Genomic DNA, 19,921 nt, shown 5'->3' with positions numbered 1-19,921 from the left:
AGAGGAGTAATAGGAGCAATAAAACATTTACCATTTGTGACTCGACCGCATCCAATAAACGCAGCTTCCGGACACTCGCCAAGTCTCGAAGATGTGAAAGATTTTCTTGCAATTCTTGCGACAATTTTTCTATTTTCTCCGATGCGAAATGACCGCTCCTTATCATGGCCGTTGCCCTACTGATCAAGGAACCCACCACTGGTTCTCGGGATATCAATTCCGCTTCCAAAGCATGATGTTTCTTTTGAAGTCTTTGGACTGTCATCAGCGAACTACCTAGATCATTACTTGCGGCTAAAGGTTCTTTTTCCGATAACCAATGTAGCTCGTCTTCTACGTCCGCTACAAATTGGTGCAATAATTTAGCATCTTCTAAATTATCTCTTCGTATTTGCATTGGCTCTTGCAAGCTGTGGTACCTATTGATGGTGGCCGATGCTCTTTCTTGAATTTCCTCGGACATAAAGTGATTTGATTTGGCAAAATTTGCTGCCGTCTCCTTGATCGATTCGCATGCCTCGTTATGTCCCAAAACGTCGTTTTCTAAATTGGTATGCCTCTTTAAAAGATTCGCCACACTGGAAAGATCTTTACCGTGATCTTCCGATTGCAATTGCGTTTCGACCTCGTCCATCCAAGCCTCGAATTCGTCTAGAGTTCTATTGAAGAGCAATGCTTGATACGCATCGTTCAATCTGTTCTTCTTCAATTCGCTCGTTTCTTGTAATAGACGCCACTCCGCTTCCAAATCATCCAAACGCTCTTGTATTTCTTTAGAAGCATAATGGTTATCCTCGATGAGTGCCTCCCCTATTAAAACATTATATCTATCTTATTACTTATTTTATTTTTGTTCATTTGTTATTCGATAAGAACGAATCGTCGGGCTTCGATAAGCTTCTATCATAAGCTTCCCTTACCTTCGTTAACAATCGACGATATCCTTCCTTTATTCGCTATTAATTCGCTTTCAAAGGCAGCGTGTTTTTGTATTTTACTTTGTAGATTAGACGAGTCTCGGTAATTTTCATCGCTTGCCACCTGCTGCTTCTGATGCAACCATCCCTCGACTTCGTATATATTTCGAAGAAACTGATGCAAATGATGGCTTTCCAGTAATTTTTCTCTTCTGGCCGTGGCGCTGTTTCGCAATCTGTCTCTTCTAGAGCAAACGGACGCTAATCTCTGTCTAATTACGTTAGCGTCGGCATGTTCTTCCGCCAGAATGTCATTTGCAAATTTTTCCAATTCCTCTATTCTTCCCAATTGAGATACTAGCATCTTCTCGAATTCTTCGTGTTTACGAAGCAACGTTTCGACGCCCGATAACGATTCGCCGAGATCGTCGTTATTGAGAAACGCTTCCTTCATTGCGAGCCAACTGTCCGCTTGGTCAGCCTAAAATATACGACCATAAAGAGGGACAATCTTGTTTTTCTCTTATTATTATTATTATTATTATTATTATTATTATTATTATTATTATTATTATTATCATCATCATCATCATTATTATCTCTTTCCTACCTGTTCTTTGAACAATTGTAACTGATGTGCCTGCGTCAATTTTTGTCTACGATCCTCCCACGCGTTTATTAATTTCAACCTAAGCTCCTCAAGATGTAGCAAGCTATCTTTAACCTCCTCGTCGATCGAAACCAATTTCTGTCCGTGTTCCTTCAATGCCTTAAATGTATCCTGCCTACCATCGATCTCTGCTTTTCTTTCTTGATGCAATTCCAATAAAGCTTCGGCCTCTGAAATGGTAGTAGGTGGTTCCGACTCGTCCATTCGTTTAATCGTATCGGCAACCCAAATTTCTAATTCATGCAAGTCTGCTTCGAACTTGTGCAATGTGTACGCTTGATTCAAAGCTTGCCGACGATGCTGAGTTAAACGTTGCAAGTCGGCCCAATTTGATACTACTTCCGACAGCATAGCGTTTATTTCGCTAGCTTTATCTGGGTATTTAAGAGAAAGCTTTCTTGCTTCTTCTCTATGTTCCTGAAGGAGCAAATGGGAGAGTATTATTATTATGTTTTTTTTTTTTTAATTTAGCAGCCAAACGAAAGAAATAATAAAAAAAAAGAACTTGAAAATATAGCGTAATGCATGACGTACGTTCAATTTGCCTTCTATGGCAGTCATGTCTCTTTCCATTGCTTCCTGTTTTCTTTGCAACTGTTCTACGGCAGGTAAATCTTTGCCAACGTCGGCGGTATTCATGGCAATCGATTTTTCCATCACTCTTTGATTAGTATCGTCGATGTCTCTATTGAACAAATGAATCTCTAATGCACCCGCTAAGGTCTCCCTGTACGCACTTAGCGCACCTTGCAAACCTCTCCATTTGTTATTGAAATTGTCACGACGCTGTTGTATGGTCTTTGATTCGTTATCACGACCCTAACGAGGAACAAGTGTACAATAATACGGTCATAGTGATACACTTCACCAAAGCGATTTGTTCTATGGCAAAATCTATATAGATATGTTTTTTTTTTTTTTTTTACCTGTTTCATAAGTTTATCGGCTAAAGCATTTATCGCTTTTATTCGCGAGTCATCCACCCTCATGTCGCTGTCGACATCGTCCAATTTCCTTTGAAGACTCAAGCAGTGCTCATAATCTTTACCGGTATCACCCGCCTGAACCATCATTTCCTTATCCCTTATCCAGGCTTCGATCTTCTCAACTTGATTGTTAAATTCCAATATGTCTTGCGCTTCCTCGAGGCCTCTTCCACGATTTCCCGACTCTACGAGTAATCTTCGCCAAGAGGAATACAATTGTTCCAGTTGTTCGTGAATTTCACAACTCGCAGGATGTTTTTGTCCCAACAAAGTTTCCCCTTTAGCTGTTATCGATTATGGCATAAATAATAAATAAATGCGTATCAATAGAAACACAATAATTCTTCTAAACGAAAACGAAAGTTTACCTTTTATTTCCTCGATTCTACTTTGATTCGCTGCCAACTCTGCTTGGAAGGCTTGATGTTTCTGTAACTTTTTGATTTTATCCTCCAAACTTGATACCTCACCTTTCGACGTTTCGGCCTCCAACTTCTTTTGTTTCTCGCCAATCCAAGATTCTGCCTCTCCAACGTCTCTGACGAACTGAGCGTGAAGCAAACTGGCCTCCAATTTCTTTCTACGCGCGTCGCACAAGCTGCGAATTTTGATTCGCCTTTGTACGACCTCGTTCAATCGTTTTGCAATCGTGGGCGAATCAAAGTGATTTTGTGCCAAGAGCTTGTCTCCGTGTTCTTGCAGGGCAGTCAATTTTTCTTCTTGGGTGACGAGTAACTTTTCGAACTCATTGTGCTTCTTCATTTGCGCATCGACTTCTTCGACCGACACGCCAAAGTTGTCGCCGCTGAGGCCAGCCTCTTGGGTGCTAGAGAGATTATCTAATTGCTTAGCGTCTCGTAGGAAAAAGTGTAGATCTATCAATTGATCCAAATGGACTTTCTTCTGTTGCCAAGCTGTGTGAAGTTTTTGTCTTTCGTCTAACAGTTGATTACATTTCTCCTCCACTTCCTGAAACATTACATTTGCCCTAGCACGCGAGTCAAATTTCAACGAAAGAAATATGCTTTTTTTTTTTTTTTTTTTTCTTATCATTATAAAACTTACCGTAGCCGCATAATGACCGGTCTGCACCATAGCTTCGCCTAGATCGAGGACCGAACTGAAGCTATCTTCTCTCGCTTCTATTTCACCCTTCAAAGCTTCGTGTTCCGCTTTTAACATTTGTGCACTCGCAGCGTCTCGAACTTTGTCTTCGGTCGACATGGCGGCACGAAGACCAGCGGCCCAATTCATCAAATCCCTTACCTTAAGTCAATGATTTCGCAATGGTTCATTATTACTAGAATGTGTACGATCTTTCTACACAAGTAAGTAAGTACTTGAACGGAAGTAAAAAAAAAATTACTTGAGTTAGGAATCTCTGCAGATCGCAACTGGCTTGTAACTGATCCCTTCTGTGAGCTGATCTCTCTTTCAAATCTTCCCAATGTGCGACAACGATTTGCTGTTGTTGATCAATATGCATGGCATTGTTACCCGGATAATGGACTTGCAATCTCGACGCATCCTCTACCAAAACTTGTAGCTGCGCTTCCAAGGCTACAAGATCATTTTCAAATCCTTCGTGTCGTCTGATAAGCGCCAGTACGGAATTTAAGTCGCGGCCTAAATCCTCCGGCAAAGCCGCTTCTTTTTCTTGGATACGAGACAAAGCTTCGGCAACGTCTCGATGGAATCTATGAATTTCTCCAGCAGCTTGCAAGCGTTGCTCACGATTGCGAATCAAATCGAGAAGATGTTGCCAAGATTCTCTGATAAAATTGGAATTCTAATAGAGTATGGGGGATAGTTTGTAAACGGACAGAAAGAAATGAAAAATGCATCGGACTATCTACTCGTGCGCAATAATTAATAACATTCTACGCTACAGGCATATCTGTTAAATGTTAAAAGGTTATTACAAATAGTATGACAAGCTTATAGGACTTACCGAATGATCGTATGTTGCTTTCGTACCTGAAGGACAGGATCATCTTCGTCTTGCCTATATCAAATTACATATACAAAATACAAAAGTAGTTAGTATCCCAGCACCCTAGTAGCAAAGTTATCTAGGATGCATAAAGCAATCGCTCGAGTTATTTATGTTACAATCGGATCGAGGCATAAACTACTATATATATATATATCGTTAAATATCGTTATAAAACCAACAACTCCATACACCCCCCGTCCGCCCAACCCCCTGATGATCTGGCCAATGTAAAGGGTAGGTAAATTGGATTATTGTAGAAAGTGCGTGTATAGAGGGAAAAAGAAAAGAAGATAATATTTAAATTTAATATTACTCTTTTAACTTACCCCAACTGTTCTTGTCGTTTTTCAATGTCTTGAATGTAGGGACTCTCGTTTGCTATTAACTTCCTGGCCAATTCTTCGCACTGATTAAATCTTTCCGAACCGGCTTCTATTCTGTGCTTGAAGTCATTAAATTTAGCTTGCAACGCCAACAAGTGTTCGTAATCCTGTCCGTAATCCTCGGAAGCAGCAGCTTGCTCTTGCTCTTTGATCCATTGTTCCAATTCTCTACTTTCCAAGAAGTATTCGTGTCTATACATGCTCTCCATAAGACGTTGCTGTCTTACCGTTGCTAATTTTTGCAACGCCCTCATTTGCTGAGCTATCGCCTGTTGCTTATTGGCTATAGCTTTACTATCGGGATGTTTAGCATTGATCATTGCAGCCGCCGTATGTCCCATTTCTGATACGATGCCGTTGTAAGTGTCTAATTCGAGTTCTACCGCCTGTAATTGAATAAACGACAAATGTATGTTATTTCAACGGGAAGCAACGATTGCATTGTCAAATGTTAATTTGATGTTGGCGTAGTGAAACGACAATATGCATTATCGTACCTTGTGTTTCGTCAACAATTTAGTGGCTGCATCACGATCTCTTCCATAATCGGTCGAGCTGAGCACATCGTTCTTTTCGTTTAGCCAACTTTCTACTTCTCCGGCTTCGAAGAAGAATTCCTGAGCCTTCAATGACAGGTCTAACGCCTTACTTCTTTCTCCCGCCTTATCTTGCAAATCTTTCCAAGCGTCGTCCAACGAGTCGCACAGCTCCCGTATCTATATCAAATATATAATATATCGGCGTTAAGTCTTTTTCTTTCACGGTTCAAGCCATGCTGCATATATTCTGTAATTTCGTCACGTAGCAATTACACGTACATTAGTAACGAGAGAGAGAGAGAGAGAGAGAGAGAGAGAGAGAGAGGACGAGTAGGAGCATACACGAAAAATAAAATAAAAGAAAAAGAAAAAAAAATAGAAAGAGATGCGGAGGTTCGTCCTGTACTCCTGCGCGCAAGATTTCTCGGTCTTTCTCAAGAAAGAACATAAGCAGACGAAAATGAAAAAAGAAAAGAAAGAAAGAAGGAAAGAGAGAAAGAAGAAAGAAAGTTTTATCGTCGTCGTGTGCATTTTGTGGTAACATCGGAGTAAAACAAAACATCGTTCGTTATTCAACTTGAGGCACAAATAAATCATCAGCATGCATACACCTTCTTACCTCTGCATACCGAGTATTCTTGGGAGGTGTTCCAGCTATGCAAAAATGATCATTTCTTACTCTCATCTCGCCCTTCGTTTTCTTTCTCACGATTGAATCGTTTGAAAGGTAGGCGCGAGTGCGGTGTGAAAATAGTGTTCAATAATATATATCTATATATATATATATGTATATGTATTTAGAAGGATACCTTCTTCCTTTCGGGATGAGCCTGCTCGATAAGCGCTTGTCCCGAGGCCAAAGTTTTGTCTATCATCGGTCGATGGCCCGCGATCTCAGCCTCCAATTTTTTGTGCTTTTTGTGTAAAGTCTGGGCTTGATGCAAGTTTTGTCCGAGCGTCGTCGAGGAGGCTTGCGGCAAGTGATCCTTTATCCATTGCAATTCGGCATCCAATTCGAATCCAAACTTGTGGAAACGTAAACTTTCTTCCAACGCTTCGCGTCGTCTTTTCGCAGGTTCCTTCAGACTACGGAATCTATACGAATGCACAATGATTAATTTATTTAATCGAACGCGATCATACGTACGACAATGAAAACGTCTACGTACTTCCTCTGAGTAGCCTGACTAGTTTTTAATATATTCGCGGCATCGAAATGACCTTCGTGGGCCATTTCCTGACCCATGGCTACAAGGTCATCCACTTTTTGCTCCCACTGACACATGTCACTTTCGAGGGTTTGATGCTTCTTCAATAATTCCTTGCAACTTCTAAGATCCGTTCCGACCTGTTTGCTTTCCAAACAATTCTCAATTTCTTCCAATTTCAGCCTGGCATCTTCCATCGTACGATTGTAACCGTGTTGAGAGGCCGCTTGTCTAAGCCTACGGCCTTTCTCCAAGGAGAGTGCAACCAATCGATCCCATTGATCGTTCAGATCTTTCAACGTTTCCCCTACGTCGTCCGATCTGTAATTTTCCTCCGATATAAGGGCTTTCCCTGCCTTGTTGACCGCTCTTAATTGGCCTTCGTTGGCCCTTAATTCCCTTTCGAAGGCCTCGTGTTTCTGGAGTTTGCGTTCCAAGTTATTCAAATCGCGATAACTTTCGTCGGACGCTGTCTTCATTTTATCGCTCAACCAGTCACGCAAATCGTCGACCTCAGCCGAAAATTGTTGATAGTGTTCTGACGCCTTTAGAGCCGCTCTTCTTCGTTGCGCTGCGTCTTTAACGGCCATTCGACGAGCCAATACTTGATTTCTTCTTTCGTCGATGCTGTAAGCATGTGATTATTTATTATTAAACGTTTAAACAGAGAAATATTAATTAACATCGATTATAATTATACTTTTCAACCCACTAGTCTTTGTCGTAATGATCCTGAGCGATCAGCTTGTCGGCAGTGTCGCTGAATGCTTTCAATCTGTCGTCCTGAGCATGAAGAGTATTATCGAACTTTTCGTGTTGTTTTAACAAAGCCTCGACGTCGTCCAAAGATTCGCCAAGATCGGTAAATTCCAAGAATGCTTCGTGAGAGCTTGTCGTGGCTTCGATTTGATCGGCTTCTCGGTTAAATTGTTGCAATTCCAAACACTGCTGCAGCCACTCTTCCTTCGCCATCCAATCGGACGTTACCGATTGGTACAATCCATGAAGCTTTTCCAATCTTTCTCGAACGTCCGTCAAAGCTGGATTGCGATGTAAAAGCTGATTTCCAAGCTCCTCGACTTCCCGGAACCTAGAAAAATATTGCTACGTTATCATATATCCATTCCTCACTTCATCGGATCGTAAATGAATGTTCTCGAAAGTAATTGATAAATATCGCAACTACGAACTCGTCCTCGCGCGTCTTTATCTCCTCTCCGAGTTCCATGTGCTGTTTTCTCAATTGCTCGGCAGTAGCCACGTCTCTGACCGATTCTTCGGCCTTCATCGTTTCCTGCACATCCGCGGCCCAGTTGATCAAATTTTTCGAACTGTTCATGAATATCTGTTGACCGACGGCATCTTCCAAACGAGATCTACGCTCCTTCGCCTTGCTCTGCACTTTGTTCCACAAATCTTTGATCTCGTTTTGTCGGGCATTCACGTTGTTGAGCTCGTGAGGATAAGAACTCTTCACGCTGTTAGCTAATAGATTTACCTTTCTTACCTGTGGACGTGTTAAGTATCAACGAATTAAAAGGATTAAGGAGAGAGAGAGAGAGAGAGAGAGAGAGAGAGAGAGAGATAGAGAGAGAGAGAGAGAGAGAGAGAGAGAGTATTGGTATTTGTAATCACGAGAAAACATACTTTCTCCTCTACCGGCGCCAACTCCCTCTCCAAATGCTGATGTCTCCGTTGTAAAGCTTGAACCGTCTTTAAATCGGGTCCAAGTTCCGCGGTATCCAGTTGCGTTATCTTCTCCAACATCCAATCGTGAGCCTCGTCGCACGTTCTGTTAAATAATTCCACGCTAGAAGCACCCTCCAAGCTCTTCTCCTTTTGCGTTTTCAACCAGTTCAAATGGTCCCAAAGTTGATGGATGTGCCTTTGTCTGGTCTTGACCTTGTCCAACTGACTGTGTCCCTGTCTGACGAACTCGTCGACCGCGGCGTCTATCGCCTCGACGCGTTTACCCGAGGCCGATAGGTCGGTCAAGAATTTTTCGTACTTTCGTTTGGCCGTCTCGACGTTGTCGCGCGGATCGTCTGTCCGAAGCATCTTTTCCTTGTCCTTGATCCACTTTTCGAAATCGTCGCATTCTCGATAAAAACCGTACAATCTAATGGCGTCTTCCAACAAGGCATGACGCTTAGATGCCAATTCTTGCAATTCCCCGTACGTGTCGTTTATCTTCTTTTGCCGTTTCTCAACGCTATCGCCATCGTTGACCGCTTTGCGTTTGATCGGTTTTACCGTAGACTTTATTGACTTTACCCTTCGTACCGGCACGACCTGTTTAACCATCTTGGTCCTCTTGACCCTCTGCGTAACCCTAACCTTCTCCGGTCGTCTCATTTGAACGGACACTACCTTGGGTTCGATTTCACGGACGTAATTGGCAGGGACGAAACCGTCGGTGCCGTCCGCCTTCCTGACGCTCCACCAATCCGAATTGGTCTTATTCAATAAGAACATGACCTCGCCCTTGGCCATGTGCATGCCTTGACCGGTGAACGGATACATGCTCTTCACTTGCGGCACCAATTTTTCTTCGTGAACGGTTCTTGGTTCTAATCGCTCGACGATTTCGTCGACCCATTCGTCCTGAGGTACCAATCGTATTTCCTTGCTCCACTCCTCCTGTTCCAATTCCGCGACGGGTTCGGGATCGGCCGACAATTCGAGCGTCGATATTCCCGACTTTATCAGCTTCTCCGCTTGCACGTTCAAAGATTGCACGTCGCCCCTATAAGCGTTCAATTCCCCTTCAAGATCTTTGTGCCTTTGCAAGAGCGCTTGGGCACTTGGCTCGTCCACGCCGTAATCTTCGGAAGCAACTAGAGCCATTTTCTCGTTCATCCAGGAGTCCGCCTCGTTCGCGTCGGCATAAAATTGAAACGCTTCGGCCGCGTCGTCCAATTGCTTCTTCCTCAAGGCAGCCAGCTCTTCCAAAACCTTCCAATGTTCTTGCAGCGAGTCAATGCGATTTTGAATTTCCAACGAGGACGGATGATTGTCGTCTATCAATCTTCTACCGGCCTCGCACAATTGTTCGGATTTTGGTCTGCGTACCTTCATCTCGTCCTGCAACGCTTTATGCTTTTGTTGCAAAGAAATGACGGCGCGCAAGTCCTTCGCCGATATTCCGGCTTTGCATATGCGTTGTTTTTCGATAAGCCAAGATTCCTCGTCCTCGTGATCTTGCAAAAAGTGAAAAAAGTTTCGGGCGTCCTCGAGACGAGCCTTGCGCTCCTTGCTGTACTCTACGAGCTCGTCGTAGGCACGATTCAGGAGATCCAATTTTTGCTTCAAAAGCGGTACCTCCTTGCTCTGCGGCTGTGCCAAATGTTGGGCCGCCTGTCTACCCAAACGCCTTTGACTCTCCCCTAGTGCCGTCACCTGCAATTCCTGCAAACTGTGCTTCTGCAAAAGATCCTCCACGCCCAATAGGTGAGGTCCAACGTCGGTGCTTTGGAAATTGAGCTGTAACTCTTGAATAGAGGCAAGAGTCGTGTCGATTTCCCTCATCAAGCTCATCAAAGAGGAAAGAGCAACAAGATTGGACTTGTGATGATCCAATAGGGCCAACAATTCTTTCCATCTCTGCAATACCTCCTGTTCCCTCACTCTAACTCTTTCTAATCCATGATAATTCTCCCTAACCAATTCCTCCGACATGTTCGTCAGATCGTGAAATCTCTCTTCTCGAGCGAGAATGTCCGCGCTTATTGCCTCGTGCTTCTTCACCGTGGCGTCTACCTGGGCCAGATTACTACCGTATCTCGGATCGGTCAAAACCTGAATCATTTCCTTTAGATAGCCTTCCCTGAGTACGCTCTTTCTCTCGAACTTGTAATTCAATTGTTCCAATCTTTCCTGACGCAAGAGTTCCGTCCTAAGGGCGACTTCTCGGCGATGTTCCGCCCTTTCCAACTCGACCCAATTCCTTTCTATATCGTGAACGAGTTGACCCTCTTGCGGCGTGAACGCCGGCTGGTTCAACGATTTCAATTGCGTGTTTATGTGAAAATACAAGGCCTCTATCTCCGATCGTTCCTTGTACTTGGGTGGCTTTTCCACCGTTCTGTATTGTTTAAAGGCCAATAGCTCCCGTTGAATGCCCTCCAACGAATTCGGAAAATTTCGATTTTCCAAATCTTGTATCTTCAATTTGATCCATTCGAGTAGATCGGTGGTCAATTTTTCATAATGGATCTTCATCTTGTCGGCGTCCATCATTTGACCAACGATCTGAAAAAATGGATATAGACGTGAAAGAAACGACGATCTATGGGGATCGACCGTTCCAAAACCGTCCCCTCAGCTCGCGCTCTCACATACCATACATACATACAGCAGTAGACATGCATACACACACACACACACACACACACACACATATATATATATATATATGTATATATATATATATATGCATATATATATATATATGTAGCCTATACCTACGTTCGCGATTCTCTTTCCGCTTTTAATTTCGTTCTTCATCCTGGCGAACGTGTGATAGTACGACGCAACGTACGTGATGATGGACTTCTCGTCTGGCCTAGCGGTATCGACGTCCTCGGCATCCAACAACCTGGGAATACTGAGCTCCGAATGTGCCACGTCGAAAGCATAATTCAAGTTGTCGATGTTCTTGTTTTGCTGCAATTCCGACCAATTGACCAAGTCCGGCCTGTGTGCGTGGATAAGAGCGTTGAAACCGAGACCGCTTCTCCACGAACCTGTTCGACACGAATTACGTCTTTACTTACTCTCCTTCTTCTTTTCTTTATTCTCGTCTTGCGCACACTCTCAACTACACATTTGCTGCCATAACGTTTGCGATAATGAATATCGTCGAGTTTCTTACTTTGCCATTACGAAGTTTGACGATAACGGGGCGCGCGCTAATTAAAATCTCGTCAAAAGGTCGTTACTCACCCGTAAAATCTTGAATGTTAACGCCAGGATAACCATTGGTTTTCCTTTGGCACCATAATAATAAAGCATCCTTTGCCGACTTCTTCTCGCTGCTGTCATTTTCCTCGTCGACGTCGATCTCGATCTCTTGTATTTGAAATCTCAGGATGATGGTCCAGATCAATCCGAGAATCAGTCTAGGATTTCCATCGACTATGTCTTCCGCTCCTATACTTTCCAACCGAACCTAAGAAAATATTATCGTATGATACGAGTATGAGAAAACTTTCTTTCGTTCGTTCGTTAATGAGAAATATATGCCTTTCTCGTCGAAGACGTCTTATACAACGTGTAAGAATATCAGGGAGAAGATTGATTCGAAGAGATTGAATCTATTGTTAAGAAAGTATGAGCAATAAGTATTGTGAGTTGGCGTAATTAGAAACTTGGTCGACTTGACGCGTACGATGTTCTCGCTCGTTAAGAGAAACTAAGAGAGCAATTATATCCGAAGGAAGGAAGGGCTCTCTATCCGTAAAGAAAGGGATACTGAAGGATTAAGAGGCAAGACGATTTTGGAGAAAAAGACGCAAGAGGGAATCCTGTCTTGGGTGTATTTCGGGGCACGTTATTATGGTCAGTTAATCGCGGTACGTGCCTCGCGACGTTCTCGCGAATGCTGGAATGCCGTCCGATCACTTGTGCCGCTCTATCAAGGCCGCTGGGAAATGGAAATTATTGCTTTTGCCGGGCCGACCAAGCTCTACGTTCGCTCGGGACGAGACGAGAACTCCTTCGATACAAAACAAAAGAAAAGGTGGAACGTCACCGTTAGTAGGTGAGCGTCACGGTGAACGGAGGAGGAGGCTAACGAGAGACCAGCTCGTTCTCTTCTCGAGAGGGGAGTGTCGTCGACGCGCACTCAAACTCGTTTCTTCTACACCACCAGGTAGGTAGCATTATCCTCTCCTCTTTCTATTCCGGAAAAAGAGCAAAGAAATAATAAAATGATCGTATCGCTACCGGGATCTCTTTTGCCTACGGATACCAAGCCGACTTACGGTTTAATGCGTGAACGAAGCGGGAACGTTTGAAAATCTCCTCCGTATAATTTTAACGGAAGAAACACGTGAAATTAATTTCCGTTCTGCGAGAGTTTCGAATATCGTCTATGTTAGCGCACTTTACCACCTTGCGTATGCCAACATTTCTTCCCAACAATCTCGTAATCCCTCTTGCGTAACATTTTCAAGATTTGCGCGCTGCATTCTTTGCGCTTGAGAAAGTTTACAATCGCTTCTTGATTCTATGATGAAGCACCGCTAGTGTACTGCCCCACACCGGAACCGTTTCCTCGTCGGTGGAAGAAGACTTTTTTTCAAGAAATCACCGACCACGGAGAAACAATTCTCGCGATGGTTAATATTTTCGAGTTTCCGCTGGTCTCTCTCTCTCTCTCTCTCTCTCTCTCTCTCTCTCTCTCTCTCTTACCTCCCACCCCCGCCCATTGATAAAGGGATGAAGAGGACTAACAACCCCGGTGAAAGTAAAAGAAGACGGAAAGTAAGAGATAGAATCGCGCCTCTGCTTCTTCCTCCTTTTTTTTCTTTTTCCCCGCGAAAAGGAAAACGCACGATCAAGTTCTCCGTCTCGAGAATTCGAGATAACGCGGGTACGTGTAAATCGATCGCGAATTACGATCTATTTCGAGGCCATTATTTTCTTCTCTGAGCCCTCGGTAGTCGGACGTAACACAAGTCGATGAGCAAGGCGTTTCGAACGATTTCATTACTCGACTTCGTTTTCATGGTCGTCGCGTTACGCGAACAAAATCGATATCCGCTCGCGTCTCTTTCTTCTTCTTCTTCTTCTTCTTCTTCTTGTTCTTCGAAGAAACGAGCTTCGAGAGGAACGCGTGGTCCTTTGGCGCACGATCGATAAGACGTATCGCTAGCAATTTGTCGACGATGAAAAAGCGACCGGAACCAGGAGAGTCATGATTCATTCTCCCCGATTATCGAACGATTCTCCTCATGAGAGGCTAATGAGAGATCGTACGTTCGCAACGAGTCGTACGTTAGACCGTTTAAGCGATATAACATAAATCTATCGACGCCGACAAATTATTTTTTCATTTGTTCTTCCCGTACGCGTTTCATATTTATTTAACATTGTTGGATAATTTATCATTATACATTTTTGGGAAGACGACGACACCAACCGATTCTTATTATTCGAGTAAGTATTAATCGTCGTAGAATCGACCTTTGAATTTCCATCGTGCCAAACCGCGTGCACTCACGTTAAAAGTCGAGCTTCGCCGACGTATGAATAATGAATGAACCTCGGTCGCTGCATCGTAAAGCGCGAGAATACGGTACACCGGTTGTTGCGTCTTGCGGCCAAAAACGAAGGATATAAGCGTGTCGTCGTATTCGCACCGTTTTGCGACCCCTTCTTTTCATCCTCCAACGTCTCGTCTAATCCTTCCTATCGTTGCGCTTTCCGCAAATCGATGGCCCGCTAATGGGAAACATTAAGGCTCGAACTTAAATACACGGTTCGTGTACGCATTTAGGTTCGCCAAGTCGAAGGAATGGGAATAGCATTCCTAATGCATTTAACGTGGAATGCGACTCCTACGTTCACTGGATCGACCGAGAGGCGAATGTGCACGTGCGCGCATTGACCGTTCGACCGCGCTCTCTCGTTCTTTCTACGCTTCTACGAGCTTTAGTTTCGAAGATCGAACGTTACATGCGATTGCACGCGTAGATACAGTTCATGAAGGGAAAAGAAAAAGAAAAAAGGAAAATAAGGAAGGAAGAATGAGGGATCGCCGATAGGCACGCGCGAGACTAAGGTTAAGAAGAATTTTTTTATTGCATTTTACCGCGCGATACCACGAGCACCTCTTTAGTTTCAGTGTAGCGCGCCTTAAATCAGGAAAGTACAGGAAAGTCGTTTGCAACGTGCTGCGCAATCCTCCCGTGCCTCTTCACCCTTCCTCTCTCTCTCTCTCTCTCTCACACCATTTCTCTCCTTTCCACGTGCACCTCTCCAGTTCAACCGTCTTTATCTCTTTAAAAGCCGGGCCGCGTAGCGGTTTTCCTACGTCGTCGTTTCGCACACAACCAAAGCTCGTACATTCTTGCGAGAACTAGGAATGTGAATCGGAGCCACGCGAATGACAAGTCGAGAAAAGGAAGGAAAAAGATTACTTCTTCTTACGAACGATACGTTCTGCCGTTTATTTCTTAATTTCCAACCAGAGAAGAGAACCGAGAAGCAATAGCCTGCAGCTGCGTGTCTACGGCAAGACGAGCATAAAGGCAAAGGAGGACCTTACTCGAGCGTCTTTCTAACGGGGTTCTCCGCTATTCCATAACCTTCCATCTTCCTTTCCTCTCTCTCTTTCTTTCTCTATATATATACATATATATACATATACATATATATATATACATATATATATATACATATATATATATACACATATATATATATTTCTCTGTCTTGGTTTCCTTTTGGATCCGCGATCTCCTTGCGGCATTACCGATGACGCTGTTCAACCTTGTACTACTCCATAACCATTCAGGATATCGCATCGTGCACGTGCACTTGTCCCTAACGGCGTCTTGTCGAATATCGATAGTTTCACTCTTTATTACCAGTGTTTTTCAATTTTCACCCATCGTGAATCGTTGCGAAATAACGTCGACGATGAAACTCGTTAGAAGAGATAATAAATTTCGCATTGTCCCGAGTCGATCTTTGCACCGCGCAATCATTCCTCTAATTAGAGGCGACTTCTACCGTATAAACAATGCCGTCATCCGTTCATTTTTTATGGCTAACTAGGATAAGGGACGTGAGATCGACGAGAGCATCGTCGATAAACAACTGCGCGTTGTTCCTATTTTATTGTCATCGAAGCGACGCGCAAGGGTTATCGCTCCTTTTTTTTCTCCTCGCGTTCCCATTTTATTAAATAATCACGAATTCCTCGAGAGTCATTTCTGCTTCAATTTTCCGCTTTTCTATGGGTTTCCTACGTAAACCATAAGTACTCGATGCAACCATCGACGATCTCCGTAAGAACACTCGTAGGAAAGTTATGCGCTTCTCGCTTTCACCCGATCTTTCTTTTTTCTTCTTCTTCTTCTTCTTTCATATTCGTCACTCGAAACAGGTTTTATTCGATATTTGCAAGAGTTCTCCTTAGCAGCTTTGCTAAGGAAAGAAACGTCTAAAGTCTTTGACATTAACGTACAAAAGATATTTCGGGATATCGAAAAGTATATTTCAAAGCATTGAAATCCTTTGTGGGAGTTGCTAGAAAGATTGGTTTCGTTCGAAAGCTTTGAATCTTCTCGTTCGAATAATGGAATAAAACAAAAAATACTTTAACCGGTCCTCCTTTCAGCGTGCTCGACTGGTCAGTCTAAACACCATTGTCTAACACTAAACGATCGCGCGAATAGTCGATGCATGTGCCGTCTGGTTTCATTTCACATCTGCGGGACTCACGGTCTAGCAAGTTTCGCCTCGGTCGGTGACCCTTCTCTCGCTCCCTCTCTCTCTCGTCTTTTCTTTTTTTCTCTCACGTCCTCTTCGGAGTCCATTCTTACTTCTCCTTTTCGCCTCTTATCCTGCCCTTCGTGTCCTCTCTCTATCTTTCACTCGACCGATACCCACCTGCGGTCTCGCGAGATGTTTCGAAAAATGATGTTCTGTCGGAGAGATGATATATTCAAACGATAATTACATGGAATTTTGTGACACGCGTAAATATATTAGCGATTCAGCTGTGATGTCAAAAATTTAGAGAAATTTTCCAATAATATCAAAATAATGAAAGGTATGGAAAAGAGCGTGCAAAGAGTACGGTCTATCGGTCAGAGACTTTCACTCGGCACCTGCTCATTCCTACAAATCGATTTCGTTTGTATGCTTTTCTCGGTTAAATATCGATGTTTAGCAGGCGTCAGAAGTTGAATCGGCGCGATATACGTTTAACGTATTGAAAACATTAATACTTTCTAAATACTTATTCAAAGGCACGAGGATCCAAGGAACCTTGCGGTCGAGTTTCTTAGATATTTTAAGTCGATTGACATTTTTCTTGTTGACCACTTTGGTGTACTTTTACATAATTTATGTGGAATTGAATTCTGGATTGACAACTACGTGACTTTCCTTGAACACGTAGGAAAAAAAAGAAAGAAAAGAAAAGAGTTAAGAGATTAGTAAAGTATCAACGGAATGTCTGTGACAATCAGCCTATCCGTCATCCAAAAAGTAACTCACAACTATTCGCAATTGTAAGATTAAAATAGGTAAACCTGTCATCGATCGTAAAATAAGGATCCATTATTGATGGATCATACTTAAAAATAGTTGAAAATTTCAATAAATCGTGCTTTTCAATTATAAATAAAATTTACATCGATGGTTCGTATCAATTCAGTCTTATTCGTTCGGTTCGAAAGAAAAAGTTTCTTTGTAATGCCGACGCGGATCGACGCACACCTGTGTCAGAGAACCTTTAATGGAAAAAAAGAGCATTCAGAAGCACGCAAGTTGCATCGAAGAAAGATACACGAGGCTTTCCACTCGCTATTTCCTACTTTTCTCCGATAAAGGAAAAACCAGACGGCGAAAGGAACAACACTTTTTATTTTCGCGTGTCGCTTCGAAGCCTAACTTGGTTAGTCGTATCGATTCGAGCTAAGTAATCGAATACCGTCCGAATAGAAACGTCGATCGTACGAGAAACTCGTCGATCAATTATTATTCGTCATAAATTATTTAGCTAGCGTATACGGGTCATTGATTGTAGCCGCATCACCATGGGAGAATATTTTTACGCTCGACGGGAATGCTTTCACGGAAGAAAGCGCCTTCCCAAGCGAGCCAATTTCTTTTTCTTTACGCTCGAATCACGATCGATGCCTTCGCTATGCGTCTCGTCCTAGTTGACCGAGACCATCGAAGCTCTTTCAAACGTTTTCTTTTTAATTCAATATTTGCGAATATTTACTGAAAACTTACTTTAGACGGACGATCCCTATGTATATAGGGATATAGTTCAGGCGAGATATCGCGAGAAGAATGAGAGGAAAGATTAAACGAGAACATTACAGAAAGAGGACAAAGATCGAAAGAAGAATCCTAACAAGACTTCCGGTAAAAGAAGAATCTACCAATGATTTTGTTTTTTCTTTTTTGCTTTCATTCCGTCCGAAGGGACTGTAAATCGATGTCCGTCGTTTAACGTTCGGTTGGTCAATGCGCTGTCTACTTGTCTTTACGGTGGTCTCTCGCCTCGACTCGACTTTATATTCCCTCGTCCGGTTTCCGACTCGACCCAGACTAAGCCGACGATACACACCATCCTTCTCTCTCTCTCTCTCCCTCTCCCTCTCCTTCTTTCACTCCAAATACGTTTATGCTTTTCTACGTACACCGAACGTACGTGTGCGCGTGTCGGTGTAGATAAAACTGTTATGTCATAAGCCAGGCAAGTATATAGAGGCCATTCACGTGGGGAGTAGAACTTGAGCGGCTTCTTAGGGGACTCTTTTGCTTCGAAGAGAGCGTTGAGATCTCGGGAATCGCGACGCCTTTAAAATTGTTTGCCCGATGAAAATGACAAATACAAAAATAAACGAACTTACCTTCGTATGGAGAAACGCCAACGACTTGTTCACGTTCTCGATTTTGTGTACTCGCATACGACCATTGTTGGGCTTGGCCAATCTTTCTCCCGAAATTATTTCCAACAGTTTAAGCAATTTTTTCCCATCCGCAAGGTCCGTGAACAGATCGTCCACTTCCATGCGAGCCTGAAACGTCGATTATTATAAAGTAATTATTATAAAGTAAGATAAAGTTATTCAAGTCGAGTGACATACTTGACTCGAGTACGAAAGAACAAGTACATATATATATATATATGTATATATGTATATATATATATACCTTCAAGAGGAAGGAATTTATCCATTTTGTGAACGTCTTCTTTTGAATATGCAGACGTTCCTCTTGCAGGGCCTTTATACGGCCCTGCTCGAACTTGAGAACGTCCTCCCTCTGAGTCATTCTCTTCTGTATAATCGGACCACCCCTGTATCTGTCGACTCTCGGTGGTGGATACGTAGGGAGATACTCGAAGCTGTTAAGTCGTCTTCCTTGGGGTACGGCGCCGTGCCCAGATCGGGGCTCATACTGCGCCCCTGAAACAAACATTTTCCATTCGTTAGGAAAAAAAACTTTTCTCTCTTTGCCTTCGGATACGTCGAGTAAACACAGGATTGGGCTTCTAAATGCTTTCCAGATGAAATCTACAGGGTTGTGCTATGAGTAAATCAACGACGCCAACAGGATACGGCGATTTCCCCATAATGTTGGCGGGAGGGGGAGGAGAAAGAGAGAGAGAGAGAGAGAGAGAGGAAAATGACCTAAAATAGAATAGTTTTGTAAACGAGTTCTACGATAGAGGCCTGGCTATCTCTATTTTTATCCTAAAACGGAAACGAGGCCTTTTTTATCTAACGCTAGGGTAGGAATTGGGAATGTTTCAACCTCTCTTTCTCTCTCTCTCTCTCTCTGCTCCCTTTCACGCTATAAGGACCTTCGCGACAAGCGTGAATAATTCAGCGAAGAGCGAAACGTTACATGCTCGTTATGACGCGCAAATATTTTCCCACGTGCTTGATTACAACGACGACGACGACGACGACGACGACGAAAATGACGACTTGTGCTTTTGTAAGAACGAGCTGAAGAAGCCAGAGGCCTGGAAGAACGAGCTGGACGAGGAGGAGGAGGAGGAGGAGATGGAGAGGAGAAGAGAGACAAATAAAGGGGAAAAAGGAAAAGACGAGAAGCAGCAAGAGGCAATCTCGCGCTGGTAGTCACCACCGGCCCTTTTGTAGACGCTGAATCAAATAGGCAATTTGCTTTCGCATTCACGTTCACGCTACACGCCGTGGTCCATGCGAGGAAGAGAAAAAGAGAGACCTTAAGAAAAAGTTTATGACAGGGAGAGCACGGAGACGCGAGTACACAGAATGGCAGTGACAATAAGCGAGGACAATAATCTTGCCAAGTCACGAGGCTGACAAGAAACGAGCTGCTCGCTAGTGCTGGCGTTGCAGTTCCTCGCAATGTCCGACGCTTCGTCGTGCTACGTACGAGTCTTTCGCGCTTGCTTTTATTTACTTCTAAAGGAGAAAAGAAGCCATTGTCGGGGTACCGTCTCCCCTTCTTCGATCCCCCGGCCCCTTCTATTCGA

At 43.4% G+C, this 19,921-nt stretch overlaps 1 protein-coding gene across 6 annotated transcripts in view; it reads right to left on the bottom strand.

Moving 5' to 3' along the window:
* Positions 1–19,921, bottom strand: part of LOC124427327 (spectrin alpha chain, non-erythrocytic 1) — a 37,328-nt gene that overhangs the window by 4,955 nt on the left and 12,452 nt on the right. For 5 of the 6 annotated variants that reach the window (XM_046970125.1, XM_046970126.1, XM_046970120.1 and 2 more), the window contains 20 exons: positions 18,607–18,860; positions 18,303–18,470; positions 11,644–11,869; positions 11,167–11,444; positions 8,347–10,950; positions 7,890–8,206; positions 7,412–7,789; positions 6,661–7,326; positions 6,301–6,586; positions 5,450–5,668; positions 4,896–5,338; positions 4,525–4,578; positions 3,940–4,345; positions 3,639–3,839; positions 2,942–3,542; positions 2,514–2,857; positions 2,122–2,406; positions 1,528–2,004; positions 921–1,398; positions 32–810 (listed from right to left, as the gene is read on the bottom strand). In XM_046970125.1, the coding sequence (XP_046826081.1) occupies positions 32–810; positions 921–1,398; positions 1,528–2,004; positions 2,122–2,406; positions 2,514–2,857; positions 2,942–3,542; positions 3,639–3,839; positions 3,940–4,345; positions 4,525–4,578; positions 4,896–5,338; positions 5,450–5,668; positions 6,301–6,586; positions 6,661–7,326; positions 7,412–7,789; positions 7,890–8,206; positions 8,347–10,950; positions 11,167–11,444; positions 11,644–11,869; positions 18,303–18,470; positions 18,607–18,726 (9,330 nt within the window). In that variant the 5' untranslated portion in view covers positions 18,727–18,860. The remainder of the gene's footprint in view (positions 1–31; positions 811–920; positions 1,399–1,527; positions 2,005–2,121; positions 2,407–2,513; positions 2,858–2,941; positions 3,543–3,638; positions 3,840–3,939; positions 4,346–4,524; positions 4,579–4,895; positions 5,339–5,449; positions 5,669–6,300; positions 6,587–6,660; positions 7,327–7,411; positions 7,790–7,889; positions 8,207–8,346; positions 10,951–11,166; positions 11,445–11,643; positions 11,870–18,302; positions 18,471–18,606; positions 18,861–19,921) is intronic. The other variant, XM_046970123.1, reaches the window with a different exon arrangement.

The sequence above is a fragment of the Vespa crabro genome, chromosome 10 (genome assembly GCF_910589235.1).
Source record: "Vespa crabro chromosome 10, iyVesCrab1.2, whole genome shotgun sequence".
Classification (NCBI taxonomy): domain Eukaryota; kingdom Metazoa; phylum Arthropoda; class Insecta; order Hymenoptera; family Vespidae; genus Vespa; species Vespa crabro.
This window is presented reverse-complemented; position numbering and strand designations above follow the sequence as displayed.